Consider the following 24,837-nt stretch of genomic DNA (forward strand, 5'->3'; position numbering starts at 1 on the left):
AAAACAATATAAATAACTAGCATTTAGCCTCACCACAGGCAGCAAAATTCAGCCGTCTGCAGAACTCCTCCAAAACTCTGCACCCTCAGAGGCCTCCCTCTGCAGCAGCCTGAGCAAGCAGCTGGACCTTCCAGCAAGCCCATGTTCTTTTGGACCAAGAGGGCCGGAGTCATAAGTGCCGACTCTGTGGGTGCTCTGGGACTCAAGCACCCACCGAAAAGAAAAATAGGGGCTGCTCAGCACCCCCCAGCCACAGTGGCTCCAGGCCCCGGCGGCTGGCTGCCAATTAGCTGTTCGGTGGGGCCCTCAGGCTGGCCCCCGATCAGTACTAAAAACAAAGCTTTTCCATCTCTGGGTAGTTTCTCAGATCTTTTCTGGGTTTCTTCTTAAAGGTGGGTGAAACGGCTTCACTCAGATGTTTAGGTACATTTTCAGTTTCCAAAGATCTCCTGCACTTTAGAGCTCATGTTGCATTTGACCACCCTATCACTCTACGTATTTAAACAACTACCATACCCCTGTGAGGTAGCTAAGTATTGTCTTAATTTAAAGTTGGGAAACTGAGGCACAGAAAAGTTAGGTGACTTGCCCCAGGCCACACGGGAGTCAAATCCTATACTCCAGAGTCCTGGTCCAGTGCTTTAACCATAAAACCAGTCCTCCAGACAAGGAAAGCTGTCTGTAACCTCCCCTGTTGTCCATCAGTGCCCCTCTTAAATTTGCCCTGGGGCTCACTGGAGAAGCAATCGGAGTCATACCCACCCTTCCCCAGGTGAAGAGGCAGAGTGTAGAATTTTTAGTTTCCCAGCAGCCATATTTCATATGGGAACTATCCAGCTAGCGTTCAGTGTCATGCATCTGATGCACACATTCCTGGATATAATCTGTATCTAACTGCAGTGGAGATGCTGGTGATCATTAAATGTGCATTGGCAGGCCTACCATGGGAGATGATAGGGATCCTAGTCCTTAAGATGTACACCAAAGTATTAGTCCTGTTCCCCACTCCCTCACCAACCAGGAGTTGCAACCAGCCCTAAAAGTGGTCAGGGTGGGGCTAGATTGTGAAAGAAACTTGGTGTTATTTTATGACATGTCTGACCAGAAGAAGTTCCCTGCAAAGAATCCTATACATATAAAAACTTCAAGCATTTGTTTGAAACAGAAACACCCTGTCCATGCGTTAGTCTTTCTAATGGCTCTCAGACACTCTTGTAGTGATATTAGTGAGGCCATTACGTATGTTGTTGGATCTTAGTCATATATGAGTAGGGCCCTACCAAATTCACGGCCATGAAAAACACGTCACGGACTGTGAAATCTGGTCTCCCACCGTGAAATATGGCCTTTTGTGTGCTTTTAGCCTATACTGTACAGATTTCATGGGGGAGACCAAACTGGGGGTTCTGACCCAAAAGGAGTTACAGGGGGATCACAAGGTTATTTTATGGGGGTCGTGGTATTCCCACCCTTATTTCTGTGCTGCCTTTGGAGCTGAGTGGCTGTAGGCCAGGTGCCCAGCTCTGAAGGCAGTGCCCCACCAGCAGCAGAGCAGAAGTAAGGGTGGCAATACCATACCATGCCACTCTTACTTCTGCGCTGCGGCTGGCAGCGGCTCTGCCTTCAGGGGTGGGATCCTGGCCAGCAGCCGCTGCTCTCCAGCTGCCCAGCTCTGAAGCCAATGCCACCGCCAGCAGCAGCGCAGAAGTAAGGGTAGCTGTACTGCACCCCCCCACACACAATAACCTTGCGACCCCCCCCACCGCTCCTTTTTGGGTCAGGACCCTTACACTTACAACACCATAAAATTTCAGATTTAAATAGCTGAAATCATGAAATTTATGATTTCTTAAATCCTATGACTGTGAAATTGACCAAAATGGGTTGTGAATTTGGTAGGGCCCTATATATGAGCAAACCCACTGCTATGCAAAAGCTCTAAGCTGACTTGAAGTATTTGAAATAGAAGCTTGGGGTCAGAGTGGATTGCAGCCTGCTAAGGCCCTGATATAACCCTGTGGCAGATATCTAGCTGGGAGCTATAGGGAGGCACCTGCTGTTGCAAGTGTATCAGACTGAAATGGAGGACAAAAATGTGTGTGCGGGGGAGAAGATGGGAGAAGTGTATTGTGGAAATAGACCGCCAATCATTTTAATGTGCCTTTCTTTTGGTGCACAGCAAAGAATGCACAGGAACTTTAACAGCAATATCTGTTACATATACAACACAAACATTCACAGTTTTCTATGACTGTAGATCTATGTGAAAGTTAAATGGTCGTGGACTATATTATAACACTACACAACTCGCTAAAATCATCCCCATTTATTTAATGTGCCAGTCTTTAAGGAAATATTTTTACTGTCTGATGTATTTGCTTGGTGGCATAAACTGCTGTGTTGGGTGTACATTTTGAAATTATTTAGTTTACAGTTCAAAAAGATGCTTGCAGGTGCCATGAGTTTACAAATGTACAGCCACGGTCTGCTCAGATTAACCGCTATGGGAGGAGCAAAGCTGATTTTAAACCTCCAGCCTCTCACTCCTGGACGGTGCCTCTTGTGAGCATCAGCACAGAACCCTGGCGTCCAGCTAGCCTAGTGGCGAAAGCAGGAGCCAGACACTGAGCCAGGACACCTGGGTTTCTTTCCTTGCTCTGACACTAGTTGTCTGCGTGAAGCCTTAGGCATGTCACTTCACCTCCCTTTTTCCTCAGTTTTCATCTCAGGCATAAAAACAAGGCCGATGATGATCTCATCCAGCCTTACCAAGTGCTCTGAGAGCCTCTGTTGTAGAAACAGGAAGTGTCATGGCTCTGTTTTGTACACCTTATGGCGCTTTTGTCTTTGGCCCCACCCTGCAATTTTCTACACGACAGCCAGATGAGGCACCGTGTTGTCTGTAGGAATTGTTTAGTTATTTTTGGCATTTGTTTTAATTCTTTATTTAATTGTTTTTCCTGTTCAAAGCAAAGTTTACACAAAGCATTTAATGCACACTGCAAAAGTGAAGGAGTTCAGATGGTGCCAGGTCCCCAGATTGACTCAGTTTCACACAAGAATATATAGCAATAACCCCTGCAAAGGGAAGGAAAGGAATGTTAATATCTAAGCAACTTCCCTTTGGATAGCTCCCTTCTGCACTACACCTGTGGGGAAGAGCTTAGAAGGAAGAAATCTCCGCGAGGATCCCCTTGCAGAGTTCCTCCTCGCTGATTATTCCATTCGGGGGGCAGGGTTTGCTGCACTGCAGATTGGTCACTGGGACCTATCCCCAATCCCTTTAGGTCCTGAGGGATCAGAAGGAGGCCAAGGGTCATCTGTGCAGAGGCCCTGTTGCTTTACACCAGCTTTGTGCTGGTCAGGCTTGCCCCCTCCTGGCAGCTCTGATGGAGCAGCACACTCCTATGGACTTTTCCTTGGCCCCAGGATTTCCCCTTAAAGGGAGACCTCCGTGAAGCCGGAGACTCCACCACAGTCCTCTTTCCTGGCTAAGCTCCATGGTGCCAGAAAGGAGAGATTACGTCAGGGATCGGCAACCTTTGACCCGCGGCCCGCCAGGGTAAGCCCCCTGGAGGGCCAGGCTGGTTTGTTTACCTGCCGTGTCCGCAGGTTCGGCTGATCGCAGCTCCCACTGGCCACGGTTCACCGCTCCAGGCCAATGGGGTTGCAGGAAGCGGCGCGGGCTGAGGCACGTACTGGCTGCTGCTTCCCACAGCCCCCATTGGCCTGGAGTGGCGAACCACAGCCACTGGGAGCCGCAATCAGCTGAACCTGCGGAAGCAGCAGGTAAACAAACTGGCCCGGCCCTCCAGGGGGCTTACCCTGGCGGGCCGCGTGCCAAAGATTGCCGATCCCTGGATTACATATATGCCCCTGACCCTTATCTGTGAGGATACATGCACCGTCCCTTTAAAACGGAAGCGAGACACTGGGCAGGAGGGGGCGTGGAAAGGATCTAGGTAGAAGCTCCAGAGCTAAGCCAAAGGAGAGGATGGATTATACTGTTTGCATAGTCCAATAAAGTTCCTTGTTCAGTGTTAGAAAATTGTGGCTGTGTTTGCTCTTTACACAACAAAAGACTATGAAGAAACCACCTGGGCATAGTTGGGTCCCAAATACCCTTGTTTTCTAACTGTACTGTACACAAACATACCACGCTTTGTCACATAGGTGCGTGCACACACACACACTAACTCAGGGGTTCTCAAACTGGGGGTCAGGACTCCTGCTGGGCAGTGCGGTGCTGTGGCTGGCTCCGGCGGGGCTGCGAGCTCCTGCTGCTCTGAGCAGCATGGTAAGGGGGCGGAGAGCTGGGGGGGGTTGGATAAGGGCAGGGGGTCCCGGGGGCAGCCAGGGGACAGGGGGGGGTTGGATGGGTCGTGAGTTCTGAGGGGGGTGGGAAGTGGGAGGGGGCGGATAGGGGGCAGCGGCCAGGCTGTTTGGGGAGGCACAGCCTTCCCTACCCGGCCCTCCATGCAGTTTTGCAACGCTGATGTGGCCCTCGGGCCAAAAAGTTTGCCCACCCCTGCCTCAGGGGGTCACATGGTTATTACCGGGGGGGGGGGGTCACGAGCTGTCAGCCTCCACCCCAAGCCCCGCTTTGCCTCCAGCATTTATAATGGTGTTAAATATATAAAAAAAGTGTTTTTAATTTATTAGGGGGGTTGCACTCAGAGGCTTGCTATGTGAAAGGGGTCATCAGTACAAAAGTTTGAGAACCATTGCACTAACTGTTGTTGACTAGTTTCACGCAGCTTACACAACACAGAAAGCACCACTAGAGGGCTCACAAACTATATAAAGCAGGGGTGGGCAAACTTTTTGGACCGAGGGCCACATCCGCATTGTGAAACTATATGGAGGGCCGGATAGGGAAGGCTGTGCCTCCCCAAATAGCCTGGCCCCTGCCCCCTATCCGCCCCCTCCCAACTCATGACCCATCCAACCCCCCCCCCCCGACTGCCCTGACCCCTATCCACACCCCCACCTTCAGACAGGCCCCCCCGGGACTCCCATGCCTATCCAACCCTCCCCAGAATCTCTGCCCCATCCAACCTCCCCCTGCTTCCTGTCCCCTGACTCCCCCAATGCCTGTCTACACCCCCGCCCCCTGACAGCCCCCCCGGGACTCTGCCTATCCAACTCCCCCTGCTCGCTGTCCCTTGACTGCCCCCGGGACCCCCTGCCCCTTATCCAACCACCCCCCTCCCCGCCCCCTTACCATGCTGCTCAGAGCAGCAGGCGCTCTCAGCCCCGCCCAAGCCAGCTGCGCTGCCTGGCAGGAGTGGTGGGCCGGAGCGCCGGCAGCGCAGCGCACTGAGGCTGCGGCAGACAGGGGCAAGCCTCCCGAGGCGGGGGCTCAGCTGACTGTCCTGTCAGCCCTGATAGTCATTTTAAGGACGTGTCAGAGGGAGAGAGACAGAGAGAGACGAAAAGGTCCAAAGCCGCAGATACCACCAAAGCAACCGGCACAAAGAAAGTGGCAAATCTGTTTGCTTGTGGGAGGAGGAGCCAGAGAACAGATAGCTCAGAGGGTGGGTGTCTCAGCCTATAAGGGTGGAGAGGGGAGGTCCTTACAGACTTTGGCATGGTTTTGCTGTTGTGTGCCTCTCTCTGCAGTTGGCACTAAGCCCAGCAGCTTCCTGTTTAGTTTAGTTTCATTTCTCGCAGACTGGCTAGGAGGGTGTTGTTTCTGAAGCCATGGCAGAGGCAGAGGAAGAATTCAGAGCAGCTGCTGACCTGGAAGATGAGCTCAGCTGCCCTATCTGCCTGTGCTTCTACAGGAACCCGGTCTCCCTGAGCTGCCATCACAGCTTCTGCAAGGAGTGCATCCAGAAAGCACTGGCTGCCCAGCAGCAAGCCAAGGCCACCTACTCCTGTCCTATGTGCAAGGTCCAGCTGGGGCCCTTTCTGGAGCTGCATAAGAACTTCCAGCTCTGCAGCATAGTGGAGAAGTTCCAGACCACCTCTTCAAAGGGAAAGCAGGGCAAGGAGAAGGCCTCTCCACAAGGGAAGGAGATAATCCTCTGTGATTTCTGTCTGGACCAGCCTCACACAGCAGTGAAAACCTGTCTGACCTGTGAGGCATCTCTGTGTCAGGCCCACCTGAGCAAACACAGTGCCAAGGCTGCACAGAAGGATCATGTCCTGGTAGAACCCAGTGACAACAGCTCCCTGCAGGAGAGGAAGTGTGGCGAACATGGCAAGCTGCTAGAGTGCTACTGTGAAGATGACCTGGTCTTTGTCTGCATGATGTGCTCTATCACAGACTCCCACAAGGGCCACAACATCATCACCCTGAAGGAGGAGTACGACAAGAAGCTGGTAAGGGGCTTTCTGCATCTCTGCTTGATGGGCACAAATTCCAAAGGAGATCTTTATGTACAGCCCCTTATAGAGCTACGGTCAGTGTGATAGTTCAGTTCAGGGTGGAAGTGCTAGGCAGGTAAGGGAAGGATTCCCCAGGTAATTCAGGACAGGGGGTAAAGGAGGAGGGCGGTGACTCATGAACTGGTCTTAATGTTCACCCCCAAAGTGAGAAAATTGTAGTAATCAGCAGGAAATTGTCCTTGATTGCTCCTTTTTTATGCTGTGTCAGACTCAGTTAAAGGCAGGAGGCAGATTTCAGTTCAAGTAATGATGTGTGAGGGTCAAAAGTATAGAAGTCCATTGTGGGCCCGTGTGGACACTGCTAGAGTGCAGTGATAGTCCCAGATAGCATACAGGGAAAGCTCTGCAGTTCAGCATACTGAGCTTTGAAGCAGTAGTACGTTTAGCTGCACTCTAGGACTTTCAGTGCAGCGTAGCAGTGTCCACACCTGACATTACCGTGTGCCAGGCCAGTGTGCTGGAGATTGACACCTTGGCTTGCTGTGCAGTCACTTGCCACGCAGATAAGTCCGGAGAGAGGTTTGGGATAAATATCCATTATTGCTACCTTATGTTCAGATCCTGCAAATGGTATAATAGGACTATTCACCTAGGTAAAGTTATGTACGTGTATAAGTGTTTGCAAGATCAGGTATTAAGTGATAAGATAAACTTGTACAACTTCTCTTTTTAACCTACCCGGTCACTGTGTGTCTAATGAATATGGGACTGTCTTTTTGTTCTGTGTTTGCACAGCACTTAGCACAATGGGGTCCTGGTCCATCCCTGGGGCTCCTGGGTGCTATGATAATGCAAATGATCAATTTCTAGGTAAAATTTAAAATCAGTTCTGCTTAAGGATTCCAAGAAAGTTTCCATTTTCCAACTCCTTCATGGTCTTACGCCTTTCGAGGAGGGTTGCAGGAGGCGAGAAGCACACAACTTATTATGTGGCTCACTTGAAACAAATGGGTGCACGTATTTGTTGAGAGGGGATCGATAAAAGGGTCGCTTGTTCATTTCATCAGCTCCATAAAAGCCATCAGTGTTGCTTTCCCGTTATAATGTTTAATGCTGGTTTTCCTTTAACTAGGTTGTTCTCTCTCACACTGTGAAACTGATGCAGGAAAACAAAAGTGCCATGAATAAAACCTTAGGGGAGCTTCAGAAGAGTGAGAATCAGCTCCAGGTTTGTCCCTGGATTATTCAAAGTATCTTTCTTTAATGGCATGTAAGGAAAAAAAAAAGATGGCATTCTGATCAATGTTCTCTAGCAACCCCTTCTGACTGTGAAGATGACATAATAATAAATCTGTATTAATAATACCCCACTATGGGGCTCTGCAGGTCATGGGACTGCAACTTAAAAAACAACCACCACCCATGTGAAGAAAAATGACAGAGGCAAAGAATATTTGTTTGCATTCTGTAGTGTCTTTCTTCCACAGATCTCCAAATACTTTGGGGCTGAATGTGCAACCCTAATTCACATTTGTGAGCAGTTACTCACTTAAGTAGTCCCACTGAAGAAGGCTAGCCATTTGCAATCAATAATTAATTTTCACAATGCTCCCAATGTAAGTTAGCTGCTTATTATTATTCTTATCCCCATTATTCTTATCCCTCATTTAAGAATGAGTAAACTGAGGAACAGAGAGGTTAAGTGTCTTAGGCAAAATCACACAACCAAGTCAGAAATAGAACCCAGGATTCTGGCTCCCAGCTCCCTTGTCAAATCACTACACACACTTAATCAATCCCATTGCTTTGTTCTTAAAGCTCTCTTTCTCTGTTAAAAGAGGAGCTGTACGTAAGTATGGGATTTTCAGAGTAAACCAATGCAATTCTCAGTCTATAATGACCTATTTGAACTTTCTCTGCTTTATTCCCTCTCATCACACCCAGATAATTTTCAGATTACGCTGATTACTTGGCTGTGCCGAGGAAAAGTGAAACATACTTATTGTCTACTTCATTCTTAAATCTGGTATTGCAAAATGTTGGGTATAATAATGATAATAAATAAATAAACACACTAACCTGTGGTACTGAATTCCTGAGCCAGCACCTTATTTCTTACCTGTTCTTTTAGTTGAATAAGAAAACTTTGAATGCTCAGCTGTCAAACCTCTTCAAAGAGATCAAGGCGGAGGTGGATCAGAAGGAGAAGCAGATCCTGGCTAACATACAATCCAGTGAGAAAAAGCAGCTGTCAGACATTGCCACGCTGAAGAAGCAAACAGAAAAGAAGAGAGATGAGGCTGTGAAGGGTCTTCAGAACCTGCAGATGCTGAGTGCGCAAACAGACCCTTTCCGCTTCCTCAGAGTAAGCAGCAACATTTAGCTCTGATTTAATAAATGAACATTCAAGCGGTTGCCCTTGCCCTGCATTGCACTAAAACTATTTTTTAAAATATTTTTATAGGAATTTAAACTGGCACAAGACAGGTAAGTTCTCCCCCAAAAGGTTTGTCTTATTCCTCGGCACAGTAGGGAGCTGGCAACTCTAAAAACTCGAAAGACTTCTCTGTGTCCGTAGTCTTCATTCTGTGTCCCAATGCCCCTCAAATCAAGGCCTGGTCTTGAGTCAGAATTCACCACTCCCAAAATATGGATGGATAGTGATTCACCTGTAACTTCAATAGTGCCCCATTAGTTTTCAATGTCCTAAGCCACTGCCTTGATTACCCACCTCTAAGGGAAGCCACTGGAGCTTATTAGCTCATAGTTGTATTTTCCAGAGATGAGCACAGCGTAGGGTTCAATTGTATTGAGAGTGATGCTTTGTCATGTGTATGCAGCTTTGTATAATGTGCTTGGGCAAAACTACTGCACTTAGAAGCAGGTACAAGGCTCCATTTTTGGGTTGGGGTTAACTGTCTCATTTGGCTCAGTTTGGGGTCTCATCGCTCTGCTTGAGGATGGTCATAGTAGTTTTAGTGTTGTTGATGCCTCCTGTTGCAAGTGGCACAGGTGGTTAGTAAATTTCTTATTGGCACACCTATCTGTTACGGTTATCAGTACAAAAAACTAATAATCATCTGAGCGATATCACAGGCTTGTTGTGGTGATAAAAAGTCCCCTTGAGGGTCACGTAACAATTTGGCTTTAACGTTGATTTGGATTTTAAAATGTCACCTTTGCACCTTGTAAGAATCAGGGTTAGACTGTGACTTGGACTATGTTTTCTGTTTGTTTATGCCGCTTCCAAAGTGACTTAAGCTACACCAGAAAGAGCACTTTTTATATCAGGATAAGAGTATCTACATGGAGAATATAACTATAACGGTACAATTATACCAGTATAGTAGTGTCAGTAAATTTCCCCATGTAGACAAGCCCTGATAGGGTATGAATTGTAGCACTGAGTCACAATGCTCTCCACGGCTACCTTTGGGACAGTGCACCTTACACACCTCAGAGCTCACAGCTGTATCCAAAATAAAAAGTCTAACCTTTAGAGAAGGTCATTTCCCGGAAGCTTGATGCAGTTTAATATGTCTGGCATTTTTCTTTCGTCACATTGGTGGCTACGCAGCTGTAATAATAATATTCAGTAATGTTTAGAAAAAAGGTGGTCCTATTTTTCATCAGACAGTTTCAAAATCTGAATGTTTCCCCCCAGTGGTAATCAATAGCAATACATAACGTTACTAATAATAACTGTAAGAGTTATCGTAATGCAAAACACTTCTTTTGTACTTTATGTTGCCGAAGCGCTCTCCTCTCTGTATATTCTCTGCTAATTACTACGTACCTACCTAACTTTAGAGATAGCCAACTTTACAATTGTTAATTGGTGATCACTGATTAAATGACTGTCTGGGTATTCTAGGATTAATAATCAGGATTTCAGCACTGACAGTATGGAAGTATTAGCATTGCAGCTGGATCAGGCAACAATTGCAGGTGTCAGAAGCTGGACACAGCAGTATATCTCAAACCTAGATTCACTGATGCAAGTGATGCACAGTAAGTAAACTACCCAAACTAGTAACAGAACATTACTGGTCTGTAGTGGAAAATGGCCATCTTTTATCAAGAATTGTGCAGTAACTCCCTGATTTATTCAACTGAGCATTGCTTGTGTGCTGCAAATTTTGATCCTTCTCCATAGGGGCCAGGGTGTGGATGTATGCCATCTGTCATGGCACCCTGTCCCCTCAGCCCCTCCCCCAACCAGTTTCCAGCTGCCCCAGCATTCCAAACCTCACCCTTTGTCAGACCTTTAGGGAACCACCCCATTTGTTTGCTCAGTGGACCCATATTTGCAAAGCTGCCTCTGATAATGGGATCAAGACCCCACAGCAACACATTCCAAATTACTGTTTATATTGCAAATACACTGGCAGCTTTCTAAGACATTCTCTCAATCCTTGCAGGTCAATTCATTAACCAAACACAGAGGAACAGGTAAATCCCTTTCTTCTCTTCACTTTTGAAATATTTACTGCAAATGCCACTAATCAGCCTTTGTATTTTCCAGAAGTTCACAGCTCTTCATTGCGAGGCCATTATGTATTGGGCTAAAGGGACAGAGATTTCACTGCTTTTATCCTCCTTCAGAACTGGAGCTGCACTGATGCTGGAAACATTCCCCACAAACATTTGTTCACGTTGTTAAACAGATTTGCTTTGAGTGTGTCTGTGCCTCTTTGCTTTTCCCAAATATGCTAGCAAAGGGGTTTGCCAGCAGAAGTGCTCCCCCAAACAGCACACTTTAATTCATACAGCAGAGTATTTGTGGAAAGTCGAGTGTGAATGCAAAAAGTGAGAATTCACTATGGCCACCTAATTCTAAGACTTACTGTCTGGAGTGGTTCATGACACTGAGTGCCAGCCTTAGGGCAGACTGTCTTAAAGCAGGGTAGACACCCCAGGCTGGCTATATGTGCTATAATTAGATTTCACCAACCCAGAAACAACTACTACAACTGGAGTCACAGACAGCCCCCTTGGCGCTCCAGTCTATCTTGCCACCCAGTCACGCTGGGCTTAGTGATAAATGGTCACTTACATCAAAGATCACAAAAGATTCAGGTTTCTCCCAGTCCCAAGAGACCAGTCACTTACCCCATGTCAATTTGTTCCTCAGATCTCACACCAAAGACAATGCTTGCAGCCAGTCCTATACTTAACTAACTAAGGATTTATTAACTAGGAAAAAGAAATGAGAGAGTTGTTTGCGGGATAAAGCAGGCAACATATACACACATATGAGGTACAGTCTATGGCTCCAAAAGGTGGCAGAGCTGTAGTAATCTGTCAGCACCGAATGTCTTTTAGGGCTAACCCAGATCTACCCTGGGGATCTCCACTTTTACTTCTTCGCGCCAGCCCTGTGAGAGTCCAAACAGCAAAGAGATGAAGAATTTTCATGTCAGTTATCTTTATTTCCTGTCTTTGTATTGTGATGGTTCACAGTGGCCCTTAGTATTGATAGTCCTCCTTGATGGGCTGGGGAACCACTCCTCCTGCCTGAGTTCACAAGTTCGGAGCAAGCATTTTTACAATTATAAAGCAAAACTTACATATGACCTTATTAGAGAGACCAGGTGGGGGAAGTAATATGTTTTACTTCTGTTGGTGAGAGAGACAAGCTTTTGAGCTTACGAAGCTTGTCTCTCACCAATAGAGGTTGGTCAAATTAAAGATATTACTTCACCCACCTTGTCTCTCTAGAATCCTGGGACCAACATGGCTACAAGAACCCTGCATACATGTTACTTTATAGCATGGGATACAGATATTACAAGTAAGATTAACGCATGCACAACTTACAAGCATTTTATAGAGTCTAAAACACATCCTGACAAGTCTAATATCTATCTTTGAACAATACTAATTGTGGCAAATTGCCAGCACTACTATGATTGGTCTCACGCTTTCTCTTCTGAGAGGGGGGGCATTCAGGGCACCATTTCTTGCCCCTGAACTGGGGTATTAACTGCCCCACTAGTGTCCTAGAGGAGGGGAATGGAGAGGGAGGGACCCAGGCCCACCCTCTACTCCAGGTCCCAGCCCAGGGTCCCTAGGGATAGCGGTAAACCACTTGAACTAGCAGTTCCTTCCCCTGGGCTACTTCCCTCTCCTGCCCTTCAGCTTGTGGGGCTTCCTGCCCTCCCTCTGCACAAACCAGGTGTCCCTTTACCTAGGGTCTTGGTCATTTTAGCCCACCGCAGCACTTCTCTAAACTCTCCTCTGCTTCCCTCCAAACTGCTCTCTGCTCCACCGCCAATCCGCTCTGCTTCAACTCCTCCAAACTGCTCTCTGCTCCACCGCCAATCCGCTCTGCTTCAACTCCTCCAAACTGCTCTCTGCTCCACCGCCAATCCGCTCTGCTTCAACTCCTCCAAACTGCTCTCTGCTCCACCGCCAATCCGCTCTGCTTCAACTCCTCCAAACTGCTCTCTGCTCCACCGCCAATCCGCTCTGCTTCAACTCCTCCAAACTGCTCTCTGCTCCACCGCCAGTCCGCTCTGCTTCAACTCCTCCAAACTGCTCTCTTCTCCACCGCCAGTCCGCTCTGCTTCAACTCCTCCAAACTGCTCTCTTCTCCACCGCCAGTCCGCTCTGCTTCAACTCCTCCAAACTGCTCTCTGCTCCAACTCCTCCAAACTGCTCTCTGCTCCAACGCCAGTCCGCTCTGTTTCAACTCCTCCAAACTGCTCTCTGCTCCAACGCCAGTCCGCTCTGTTTCAACTCCTCCAAACTGCTCTCTGCTCCAACGCCAGTCCACTTTGCTTCAACTCTTCCAAACTGCTCTCTGCTCCAACACCAGTCTACTCTGCTTCAACTCCTCCTCTTGTCTGATTGAAGCAGGGGATTTTTATCATGTGACTGGCTTCAGGTGGTTTAATTTGCTTCAGGTGCTTTAATTAATCTATAGCAAACTTTCTTCCCTCTACAGGGAATAAGCCTCCCTTCTAACACTCTCCTGCTCGCGGAGCCCCTGCTACACAACCCCCAGCTCCTTGTGCAGGCGGCAGAGTCCCGCTCGGTGCGCCAGAGTTTGGTCCTGGCGGAAGTCACGAGAGTCGGAGACCTCCTGGACTACGACTGGGGAGACTGGCTGGATCCCCTGACGCTCGCTCGGCGCATGGGGCTCTCCAGACCCCGTACCCCCGGCGCGTACTTCAGGAGGTGAAGGCCTCCTTGACACCCGCTGCTCGGGCTTATCTCAACCGAGCCCTGCGCGAGGGTGCACCCCGCCCACCCTCTACCCCAGGCCCGCCGGACCTTTCAATTGGGCCCCTACCCCGTAGATCCCAACAAACCCCTCACCCTTTCACTGCGAGCTGGCTGCATGAACTGCAGCCGGTCAGCTTCCAAATCGCGCCACGGAAATATCTATACACACTCACGCTTCACACCCTTCACGCCCACACCCTGGTGTCCCGCCCCGATACAAAGTGGCGGGACCTCCTGCCACCTTTAGAGGGTGAGCAACCCCGGTGGGCCAGCCTGTATTCCACCTTGGTCCTGAGGCCCGTCAGGGACATTAGTTGGCGGCTCCTTCATGGAGCTGTGAGTATGGGCGTGTTTTTGAAACGGTTCACCCCCATCCCGGATACTTGCCCTTTTTGCAATGTGAGGGAAACCCTGGCGCATGTATATTTGGAGTGTGCCAGGCTGCAGCCCCTTTTCCAGCTCCTCACAAATATTTTATTACGCTTTTGGCTACACTTTTCCCCTCACCTTTTTATCTACACACTCCCCATCCGTGGCCCCACAAAATCGCGAGATCTCCTGGTTAACCTCCTCCTAGCCCTAGCTAAAACAGCCATTTATAAAACCAGAGAGAGGAGGTTGGCTAATGAAGCGTCCTGCGATTGTAGGGCCGTTTTCCGATCCTCAGTACATTCACGTATCCAGGCGGAGTTCCTCTGGGCGGCGTCCACCGACTCCCTTGACACCTTCGAGGAGCGGTGGGCGCTGTCTGAGGTTCTCTGCTCGGTGACCCCATCCGGTTCCCTCCGTCTGACCCTTTGATTGAGGGGAAGAGCGAGAGACCCCAGCCCCAGCCGTTGCCGCTGTGGATACCATCATCACTGTCACCTAGGAGGGGTCCTATCACACGTGGTGTACGTCCCCCCCACCCCCAAACCGCCCACCCCGCAGCCGTGCCCATCTTGTCGGGCACTCTCAGGAGAGGAATAATTGGTGACACTGGGCGTGGCACTAGGTAACTCGAGGGGGTGGAAGACCATGAGTGTCGAGGAAGCCCCCCCGCTCTAGGCCACCAGGTAACTCAGGAGGGTGGAAGACCATGAGTGTCGAGGAAGCCCCCCCGCTCTGGGCCCAGGCTAGCCTGAACACTTCTCCCTCCTGAAGGCTGCTGTGTTATACCTTGTGTTTGCTTTTGTTTTGTTGCATAGTTTTGCTTTATCCTTTTTGGTGATTCCTTGTAAGTGTTACACAAATAGAATTTTTTTCTGCTTAAAAAAAAACAAAACAAAACACACTCCTGCTGTCCTCTGGCCAGGCTGTATCACATAACATACAGGTGAGCTGGTCTGGTTTCCAGCTAGGAATTTATCCATGCTCAGCTGGCACCTACAGCCTCGGGAATAGCTGGCACCTGGTCCACTGGTGTCACAGTTACATTCCTCCAACCAGACTAATCCATTGGCTTCAACAAGGGTAGGAACAGGCCCTAGGAGGTTGTTCTTCTTTTCAAAATAATGGGCTTTGCGTGTCTCTGTCTCTTAATGAATTTATTTCATACCCAACTCTGTCCCCAAAGTGCAACTTGTGTTTTAATGGGCACTAATATTCAGTGTTGTCTCCTGACATACAGAGCAGCTCCAGACTTCAGAGATCATTTCCATTATCAAGGTAAGGGTTCCAAAATTTTGTTGTTGCTCTTAAAGACTCTGGTCCGTATCTCCTCTCTCCAGGGAAAGTATCTCACCTGCATTTTGTATTGTGAAGCTCTGTCAGATCTTCCTGTCAGAGGCGAGACCAGTGGGAATGCAGAGGACAGGTACAGGGCATGGTCCTCAAAATCTGCACCAGGCTGACATCTGCTAGAAAACACACAGGAGACATCCTGGAATTTAGGCCTTAGGGAGGGATTCTTCTGCTTCAGTGCTCCTTCGGGGCCTGATCTAGCTCCCAGGAAGGACTAGGCAGACTCCCTTTGACTATAACAGAAGGTGGATGAAGTCTGTAAGGATCAGGCCTGGTTACTGGGTTGCCACTGAATAGTAATGTGGGTGGGAATATAGGCTCAGATTTCAAAAAGCGTCTGTGCATTTGCATGCCTACTTGATGTGCAAAATTATTACTATAACTGCCTTTTCTCTTTCAGTGGTTTTACTGCAAAGTGAATGAGGCAGTGCTGCTATCTTCCCTCATTCAGTGAGCACCTTAACAGCTTCTCAGTGATTGAGGCATTTCTCCTCCCTCCCCATTACACAGCTAAGTTAGCCATCCACATGGATGTTCAGTGCAGCCTTCTTTTCTTTAGCTACTCCCATGAGGTTCTGCTCACTAGTGGGAGTAAAAGATTTTTACTGTATTGCCCTTTATGCTTCAGAAAATACAGGAGTGACTTCAGATTGACTCTTGTAAAGGAGATGAGTCTAATCCAATGTTTCATAAAAAACAAAAGCTAAGTAGCAAAATGTTAACTCAAGCATATAAAGATCTTGGTGAAATGCTGGTCCCAGTGAAGCCAGGGGGGGCTTTACCATTGACTTCAATGAGGCCAAAATTTCACCCCCTGATCTTACATCCATGCTACTTTGTGCTGTTATTTTTGTCAAAATTTATAAATTTAGCAGGATTAAGCCTACTAGATAGGAGACTTCGAAGAAAAACCTAAGGGCTGCGGGCCATGATGTCGGTGACTCGTAGCATTCTCTTTCAGTTGTTACTAATCCAATGCCCAAACAGTGCAGCTGGTTGGAAAATAGTGAGTTGTTTCTGTAAAAATTTTTGCAAAAAAAAATTATTTTTACGGATGTTTTCCAGGTGTGGGGCAAAAAATAGAAACTGGAAGCCTTTTCAGTTTTCTAACAATGTTTCATTGAAAACCCAGAACGTTTAAAAAAGAAATGAAAATTTTCCTCAAAAATTTTGGTTTAGGGGAAAAAAAGTCATTTCCTATCCAAACCTGTTTCTGATGGAAAAATGTCAGCCAGTTCTACTCGACAGGGTGGTGGTAACATTTTATTTCAAGGGGCTACGTGTATGATAGCTGCTCACCAGTGGGAGGAAGGGTTCACAAACTAGTCATAAGTATGATTACATTTCCCTGAAATATTTGGTTGTTTTGCCAGGTAATCCGAACACTTTTTTCTTTAACACAAATTCGATGTTTTCTGGAACTTCCCCATTTTCATGGAAATAGACTGGGAACACAAGGCAGTGAATGCAGGTAAGGTACTAAGAGGAATTTATTAATTACACAGAGTAATTAAACAGTATCCCTGTCCTCTCTTTAGCATCCACCCTGCCGCAGACATGATAGTAAGTGTTTAAAACAGCTTGCCATATTTCTCTAAGACACTATTTTATCAAAACCCTATTTATCAGCTGAGCATTTTAACACAATAGTCTTGTGTAATTAACTGTCTTAAAGAAAGCCTTAGCTCATTATTAGGGCTCTGTGTTTATAATGTAGGTTTGGTTATGAGACAAGTTTTCTGTTGGTGTCAAACGAAATGTTCCATACAGAACAAGAACCTAACTGAAATGAGAAAGCAGGAGAAAACACTGGACAGGATGAAATGCTAAATAGCCCTTAAGAAATATTGCTAACATACTAATACAAATATAATTCATTATTGAGGGTGACAAAGTTAATCTTCTCAATCTTTTATATTTCTAGAACATACAACGAAAGGAAAGGATGTGGTGTCTGAAATAGTGGTTCCAGCAAGGTGCATGATTCCCAGAAGTAATAAAGAGACATGAAAAAGTTGGGGAAACTGAGACAAAGAGATTAAGTTCAACATTTGCAAAAATGCCCATTAATTCTGGGTACTTTTCAAGTGTCCCTGCCAGAAAAACTTCCTGCAGCAAATAAAAATGTAGAATATGAATGCAAAGAATTAAAATGAATGCAGTAAAAAAACCATGTTGCTTGGCCTTCTCCCTTTCTCACCAACACATGGAATGGCTTGTTTCAGAGTATTTATCCACCAAGCTATAGTCCTGTCACCACTGATGTCTGACTAAATAGTGGCTGTATGTGTGTAAGCTTTTGACTTCTGTTCAATGTGTTTTGAAGTAATCAAATAAATGATTAAAAACTTGTAAAGTCAGTGCTATAGTAGTTCATGCCATTAAGCAGATTTCTAGTATTCAAGACATGTCTACTTACAGTTGACTACAGTAAACAAGGCAGGACTTCAGGAAGCTGTGCAGTTCAGTACCATATAGTAATCCTATTAAGAAAATTTTGTAAAGGGACTCATCAGTTCACAAGAAGCATACTTCACTTACAGTACTGCAGGCTGGGAACGTGCTGCTTTATTTAACTATATACAAAAACAGGATTGTGGGGGGGACCACAGGAAATGAGGGGTGGAGCATGGCCCAAACCATAATACTCTACCCAGTTAACCCATGGATGACCATGGTACTACATCCCTCTCTTCTGAATTTACAGCCCAAATGTAGTCTTTTAAACAACCAGGGGCTCTTCTCTCTCTCACGGAATAGCGTCTCTCTGGGGCAGCTCAGGCAGACGGGGAACCTGCTGCTTTATTCAACTATATGTAAACGGGTGTGGGGAAAACACACACTAATTAAACAGGAATTAAGGGAATAGGGGAGCATGGCTCGAACCTATAATACTCTGAGTAACCCAATTAACCCCTAGATGCCCACTGTATTAGAGAAAATATTTTGAAAACTTGCCATAAAGAGTGATTATTAGCTCATGTTCACTTTAGAGCATCATAATTGTTTTTATATCAAAGCCTACAGAATGGGAACACACTGGAGCTTAGGCAGCCTCCAAACCAATCTTTAACACTATTGCTACAGACGAGTCAAAGAGCCAGCAGCAAATAAGGGGAATGTACCAAAAAGAACTGCTCTACCAGAGGTTTTCTTCTGGTCTGACATGCTAAAATGCCACTGTATTTCCTTCACAATCCGGCCCCACCTTGATTCCTTGAGAAGCATTCCGCATTTCAGTAGAAGTAACTGCTGCATTATTTGTAAGAATGTCTAGATAGTGCCCATTTAGTTCCAGGTAGGAGCTATATGAGTTTCTTTTTAGACATCAGAACAAAGCATGAAATTACTCCAAGACCCCTATTAAGTCCATGTTTAGTGTTCATGTCCCAGTAATGCCAGCCTGAAGAGAAAATGTGAACTGAGAATCCCCTTCAATTTGCCCAAACTGTACCTCTTCCTAGTAACTGTTGTCCGATTGTTTGAGATGGTGAGTCCTGGCTCTTGTTCCTTACTTCCAAAAGTCAGGTCAACACCAGCTGTAGAAGGAAAAGTAAATCTATTTTTTACCACTAGTCCACTCTGCTTTATTTGTTTAATATCAGATCTAGAATTAGGAAAAAAGTATGGGGAAAAATGAACAAACACAAATCTCCCATCTTAGGTTTGTAAAATACAGTCTTTGGGCCTGCTCCTCTGCTGGTGTGAACTGGTGGAGTTGCTTCCCAGCCGAGGCAGAGAAGGGATAGCAGCTGCTCAGAGCACTCCTGGCTCCCGCTGGAGCTGCTCCTGAAGTAGGGGCACAGGCGAGGTGGTGGGACAGCTGGGGAGGCAACAACCCTTTCCTCTTCCCCATAGTTATAGGGCTGATTCAGACACAACAGTATAAAAGCCACACTGCACAGATCAGGGACACGATTTCAATTCATAATCAAATACACAATTTCTTCCCACGCCATCACCTTTGAGGACCACAATTTAGAGCCTTGAGAGCTACAAATATTCCCCAGGCCACAGGTTGGACACTCTTGACCTAGTGGGAAATTCACCCCAGTGCAGAAGAAGGTCTATGCCCCATCTAAGTGCCAGTTAAGCCCTATTTTGGTTAAATTGATTCCTAGCTCTGTTAGCTACATGTGTGTTCATTTTGACTGAAATGGCTCGAGAGTTTATCTGAGTTCCAGAAATAGGCCACCTATCGAGAGATGTTACCAAATAATCGTGTAAACAATCAGGACTCTTGAGCAGGGCTAATGAAGGAACAGATTAAGATGTGTGCATGCCAGCAGAGATGCTAGTATAGAGTGCAGCAAGGTGACTCATTCTCTTACCAAGCATGTGGCACAAGCATGTTACAATTCCATCAAATAAAGCCAGATAAGGTGCTTCATGACCTCAGATCAGACCCTGGCCTCCATCGCTTCTTGACTAGGCTAGTGCATGGCATGCTGCCTGCGAGAGACTGTGAAGGTTGCACTGAGATGAACTAGCCCAGCATGCTGCTGTCTACTACTGCCTGAGTGGAATGAGCCAGAGAGAGAACATCACATGGGTTGCTGTATGCTCTGTGCTCCCTATCCAGTCTGAAGCCAATTCAAAGTTTTGTTCTTGATTTTTCAAGGCCATTAATGGATAGGCTCAGGCGATTTTGGGTGACCACCTTTCGCTGGATGACATACCATGGCTGCTGTAATCACATGGGCTGTCCTCCATAGTGACGTTCACAGAGGCTGGGGACATAGTGTTCTCAGTAATGTTCTTCTGGCCTGTGGAACTCCCTCCCAAATATTCAATAAAGACCCACCTCTTTGTGCTGGTCTAGTCCCAATGATACAGTTACAGAATGACTGAGGCGTTGAAGAAGTAGGGTGGGAAAGTTTGCCTTTGGAGACAGAATCAATGTGTTTCCTTTTTTTTATGGCACTTAGTGCAGAGTTAGTTGTGCTGGAAATGAAATGCGCACATAGGCAGAGAGACAGCTCATAACTGGATTACCTTTTGTTACATTTTAATTGTTTTAGGACACTAATTAATTATCTCAATCTTCTAATCATTTTAAAATGTAGATAATTATTTAACTATTTAGGACACCAAAGAACTGGGTTAATTTGTTCTACAACTTGCATGGTAGTCTTCAAATGAGATTTGACAGAGGCCCAACCACTCAAGATTAAGAGACAAGACATTTTCTGCCTTGGTGTTTTGAACCCTGCTGTGCTCTTTCCTCCTGCAAGCCTGTTACTATGCCTCCACAGCTGAATTCACAGACTCCAACAGCTCTGTTCACATTTTGGTCTGGATTCAACGGGCCACGTTCTTTGGAAAGTTTGTATAACAAGCAGGCTCACAACTGGGTATTGCTTCTTCTCAAAACCTGCCAAGTGACATGTTGAAAAACAAAAGAAAATAACATCTCCAAAACAAGATTGTGAAGAAATATTCCTCAGGATTGTCAATGGAACAATTGTTCAGAATTTAGTTTCTAGGGTTGATGTTTGCAGCCTTTATGTTAACCTCGTGCCATTCTCATTAAATTAGGGTTCAGGGACTAAACTACCATACAGAAAGCAAATTAACTGAATAATGCCTTATAGAACATGCTCAAAAATGTAAATAGAGAGTTATAAAGAGAGATTCCAGTCATTTTTCACACCCTCTTCATGAAGTCAACTTTGTTTTGTAACCGCTTTGGCATGAAATGTATTGAGCAGTTGAAATCAAAGCTGCAGATTTTCCAGCGACCCCACATGTCTCTGAATCACTACAGCAATTTCCTTAATTAAACTGAGATTGTAAAACCCAAAGTCCGGAAAAGGCCCCACAACTCATGCAGTAGTTTCCCTATCTATAAATGGGGGGCAGGGATACTGTCTTACCTCCCTCAAGGTTGTGACAATTATCTGGTCAATATTTGTACTGCCCCTTGCACCATGGGAAATGCTATCTCAGTGTTAAGTACGATCATTAGCAGCAATAAAAATAGTGACTGCTTTTTAATAGTCAAAGTGCTCTACAAAAGACAAATAAACATCATAACATCTCTACGAGGCAGACATTATTCATTTATTTGTACTACTGTAGTATTTAGGGGCCCTAGTCATAGACTAGGATTCCATTGCGTTAGGTGCTGTACAAACCCAGAAAAAGAACACAGTCTCTGCCCCAAGGGGCTTACAGTAAAGTATAAGACAAAAGATGGAGGCAGACAGACAGGCAGGCTGGGCATTACAAGGAAACAATGAGACGATATTACTCATCAGGTTAAAAAGTGATAGGGATTATCCCAACTTTACAGAGCAGGGAGGTTTAAGCGTTTGCCTGTGGTGACAGAGGAAGTCACTGATAAGAACTCTGCGGTTCCTGACTCCCTGTCCTATGCTCAGGCCATACCTACTGCCTTTCTTCAGATACTTCTCTTTGTGTTTATTGCCCTCCCCCTCTCCTCCTTGCCCATTTGTAATAATCCTCCTTGTGCCTGTGTGGCAATAGGCAGGGCCTACATAAATCCAAACTATCACTGCAAATACTAGAAAATGGACAGGTGGCCTCAAATGCAGCCCTGGAAAGTGCAAGGGTTTCTTTGACAGCATGTAGCTCAGTCAGATTTTACCAAGGTGCAAATTCATAAAACCTTAGCACACCCTTACTTCCTCTTATTTGTCCCTTGTTTTTTTAACCTTTAAAAATAACAGATAATTTAATGCTGGGGAAAGGTGCAGAACTGGCATCTCTTAGGAACAGGTACAGAGCAGCAGCTGCACTGCAAGCTCATACACTATCCCAACATGACTCAGACTTGACCTTGAAACATCACTTCAAAGGGAGATGTGTCTCTGGCCTATTCAGTCCTTAGCTTCTCTACTGAAATGAAACAATTTGTATCAGTGTGATGGTGGATTCTGTGGTGTGGAGGCTTGGCCACTGAGAGCAGAAGTAAGACCTCTGACTCATTCTCTGACTATAGGTCACGTCATCACACGTTTTCTTCTCGTGGAAGGGGAAAGGGAGGTCCTATGGGATCTCCCAACCTATGTTCCCTTGTTGCATGCTGTGCTCGCAGCACAGAGCCCTCTCTCTGCCTAAAACAGGCTGGGTTTGTTTCCTTCCAGAACTCTGCTAAGCCTCTGCAACCAGTGGCCAGAAGGGGTCACTCAAGTGCCATCTAAGACCACCTCATCGCAGCTTCTCAGGGACAGCCATCCCAGGGCATCTCCCATCCCAGGGTCAACGCACTCTTCTCCACTGAGTGATTGGGGGGAGTAACTGTAGTGAGGTTTAATGTTCAATTTGATGATCCAAGATCACTTCCAAATTACTCTATTCCTAGCCTGATACCAAGGATCCAGCCTCAGCTGCACCCCCAGGGACCCACAAATGCCATCTTCCAACAAACAAAATATGCAACAAAGAGGAAAAAGGGAGTGGCAAACTCCCAGAAGAGCAGACAGGATTTGCCCAGCAAGCTGACAGGGTATGAATTATGTGTAATAAAACCCTTTAGCATAAAGAAAATGCAGTGAGGCACATCAGAAATAAAACTCACTCTGCACTGCAGAAGGCCCAGGGGAAAGAAACCGGTAAATGCATCTGGTCTTCTTGGTGAGCTGCTATTACAGACATAGCATTACTGGTTCTCTTTTAGTGGGGTTTTTAAACACTGTGTATTGGGAGTGTCTTTGGAAGGGAGAGATGGTACACCTCTCTTTTATCACTTGCAGGAATCAATGTGCACCTAGAGTGAGGATTCAAACCAGTAACCTCAACAGAGCTGTCTTTGAGATTTCAAAAAATATTTCCCTTCTCAGCATAAACCGACAAGCCAAAGTCTGATAGATCCCCAGCCTTTGCTCTGCTGCGCCTATCAGTCTTCAATATAACACACTTTGCGGCTAGGCTTGGGAGTTCAGGAGTCGGTCAAGGTGATCTACCTACTCTCCTTATCACCACTCTAACTTTGGGTCCAAGCCAGCAGGATATGGATAACAGCTGCTTTCAACCACTCAAAAGAAACCAGCCTGGCCTTGTTCACTTTTATTCCCCAGTGTGTTTTCTGATTGTAAAATAGCCTGTTGTTTTCACCCAAAGCAAAGAAGCTATGGCCGGCAGATGCAATCTGGTGCCGCAGTCACAGGCAGCCACTTTACTGCAAACCAGTTCAGATGGTAAGGTGTTTTCTCAGAGTGCTACTTTAAATGCCACCATACTGTCCTAGGTGGAGCAAGGGTGAATCTTCGCGATGAATCAGCATCTCTACATACTCCACTGAAGTGCTAATTTGTCACTCTATTGCGACAGCACTTGGTAATTCACAACACGTTTCCTTCACCTCCAGCGGCAGCAAGACGCTGTAGGAGAATGAGGATCTATTTTCTTCTTTCTCCAGCAGTGGAACAGCCCCAGCATCACAAAAGGCTGTGCTAATTCTGGGCCCTGGGAAGGGGTGAGCAGTTATGTGGCCGCTTGGGGAAGATGTATTGTTGCACCACAAAGCATTGCCCCTGTGCTATGAAAATGCCCAACCTGTCTGTTGTCTAAGGTTTGGTTTCACTGAAAGCTCCCTTGCAAGGGACTCTGAGCTCAATGCAGCAAGGTGCTGAGATTTATTCTTCTGCTTTCACAGGGATATGACCCTGTTCTGCATATTGCAGGTGTAGGCCCTGTATTTGGCAGCTTCTTTTCTTAACCTCTGTTGGTGTCACTGCCAGAGAAGTGGCAGCAAACTTTTCTTCCCAAGATGAGGGGTTTGGGATGAGGGATTTAGGGAGTTTACCTCCCGCTTAATGCCAACATGCAATAGCATTTGGCTCCACCACAGTTCCCCGCATCTCTGAACCCCTGCTAGAAACGTCTGAAACTGGCTTAGAGAAGATTTCCCCTGACACCACTCAAATAGGTGGCAGTCTGATTCTTATGTGCCTCCTTTAGCCATTTGGAAGCAATGGAAGGTATATTCACACTTTATGCAGGCTGGGTATAGGTGTCCCTGCTGTGATGGAGACCTCTATAGCCCTAACTAGACAGTTCTAAAGCTGTCTCTGAAATATGACCAAAGACAATACAACATCCCGTTGCACAACTAAAACACTTGACAGTATTGCAAAGAACTGAAACCTGAAATTACTGGGCTATAATGAGCAAAATTGAGAGGATAATTACCTAGGTGAGACCTTCCCATCTTTGCTAGACTATAATCTAGAAGAAAAGATGAACATTTCTCCACATTGGTACAACCTTCCTTATTCTAGTAGAATTTGTGGGGGATGCAATACGTTGCCAAACTGTGTGTGGAGGGGGAGTGGGGTGCGGTACCCACATTGTTGGCTAATTTAGCTGTGATTGTGGGAGAAAAGGATTTTGTCATTCCTGCTGTATGGCAGGTGAACTAGATACACAGATCTCCTAATACTGCCTAAGGTGAAAGAGGCTTGCAGGTGAAAATTAATATCTAGGAAGGCAGCTTTCTCTGATGTGGATACTAAGTTGACACTGCAGTTTTATTTCCAGGTTACATTTTGTCTGTTATAAAATGAGAAAATATGAGTTTGAGACTAC

At 46.3% G+C, this 24,837-nt stretch overlaps 1 protein-coding gene across 3 annotated transcripts; it reads left to right on the plus strand.

Annotated features, from left to right (window-relative positions):
• Window positions 1–5,568: 5,568 nt before the first annotated feature.
• LOC141992044 (E3 ubiquitin/ISG15 ligase TRIM25-like) lies at window positions 5,569–17,553 on the plus strand. Of its 3 annotated transcripts, XM_074960600.1 has the most exons (9): window positions 5,569–6,327; window positions 7,466–7,561; window positions 8,465–8,698; window positions 8,798–8,820; window positions 10,208–10,344; window positions 10,755–10,785; window positions 15,173–15,210; window positions 16,659–16,756; window positions 17,210–17,549. In XM_074960600.1, the coding sequence occupies exons 1-8, from the start codon at window positions 5,704–5,706 to the stop codon at window positions 16,727–16,729; spliced, it is 1,254 nt and encodes a 417-aa protein (XP_074816701.1). In that variant the 5' UTR covers window positions 5,569–5,703; the 3' UTR covers window positions 16,730–16,756; window positions 17,210–17,549. The 3 variants fall into 3 exon arrangements, with proteins under 3 accessions (XP_074816701.1, XP_074816703.1, XP_074816702.1); XM_074960602.1 differs by lacking the exon at window positions 7,466–7,561 and having other exon boundaries at window positions 17,210–17,553; XM_074960601.1 differs by lacking the exons at window positions 15,173–15,210; window positions 16,659–16,756; window positions 17,210–17,549 and adding an exon at window positions 10,859–11,888.
• Window positions 17,554–24,837: the final 7,284 nt, after the last annotated feature.

The sequence above is a fragment of the Natator depressus genome, chromosome 8, assembly GCF_965152275.1.
Source record: "Natator depressus isolate rNatDep1 chromosome 8, rNatDep2.hap1, whole genome shotgun sequence".
Classification (NCBI taxonomy): Eukaryota; Metazoa; Chordata; order Testudines; family Cheloniidae; genus Natator; species Natator depressus.

What these genes read in the sequence shown, in the direction of transcription:
- LOC141992044 (XM_074960600.1), top strand. Translation starts at nt 5,704, where the DNA reads ATGGCAGAGGCAGAGGAAGAATTCAGAGCAGCTGCTGACCTGGAAGAT. An exon ending in AGGAGTACGACAAGAAGCTG is followed by an intron (nt 6,328 to 7,465) that starts GTAAGGGGCTTT and finishes TCCTTTAACTAG; the next exon opens with GTTGTTCTCTCTCACACTGT. An exon ending in AGAGTGAGAATCAGCTCCAG is followed by an intron (nt 7,562 to 8,464) that starts GTTTGTCCCTGG and finishes CTGTTCTTTTAG; the next exon opens with TTGAATAAGAAAACTTTGAA.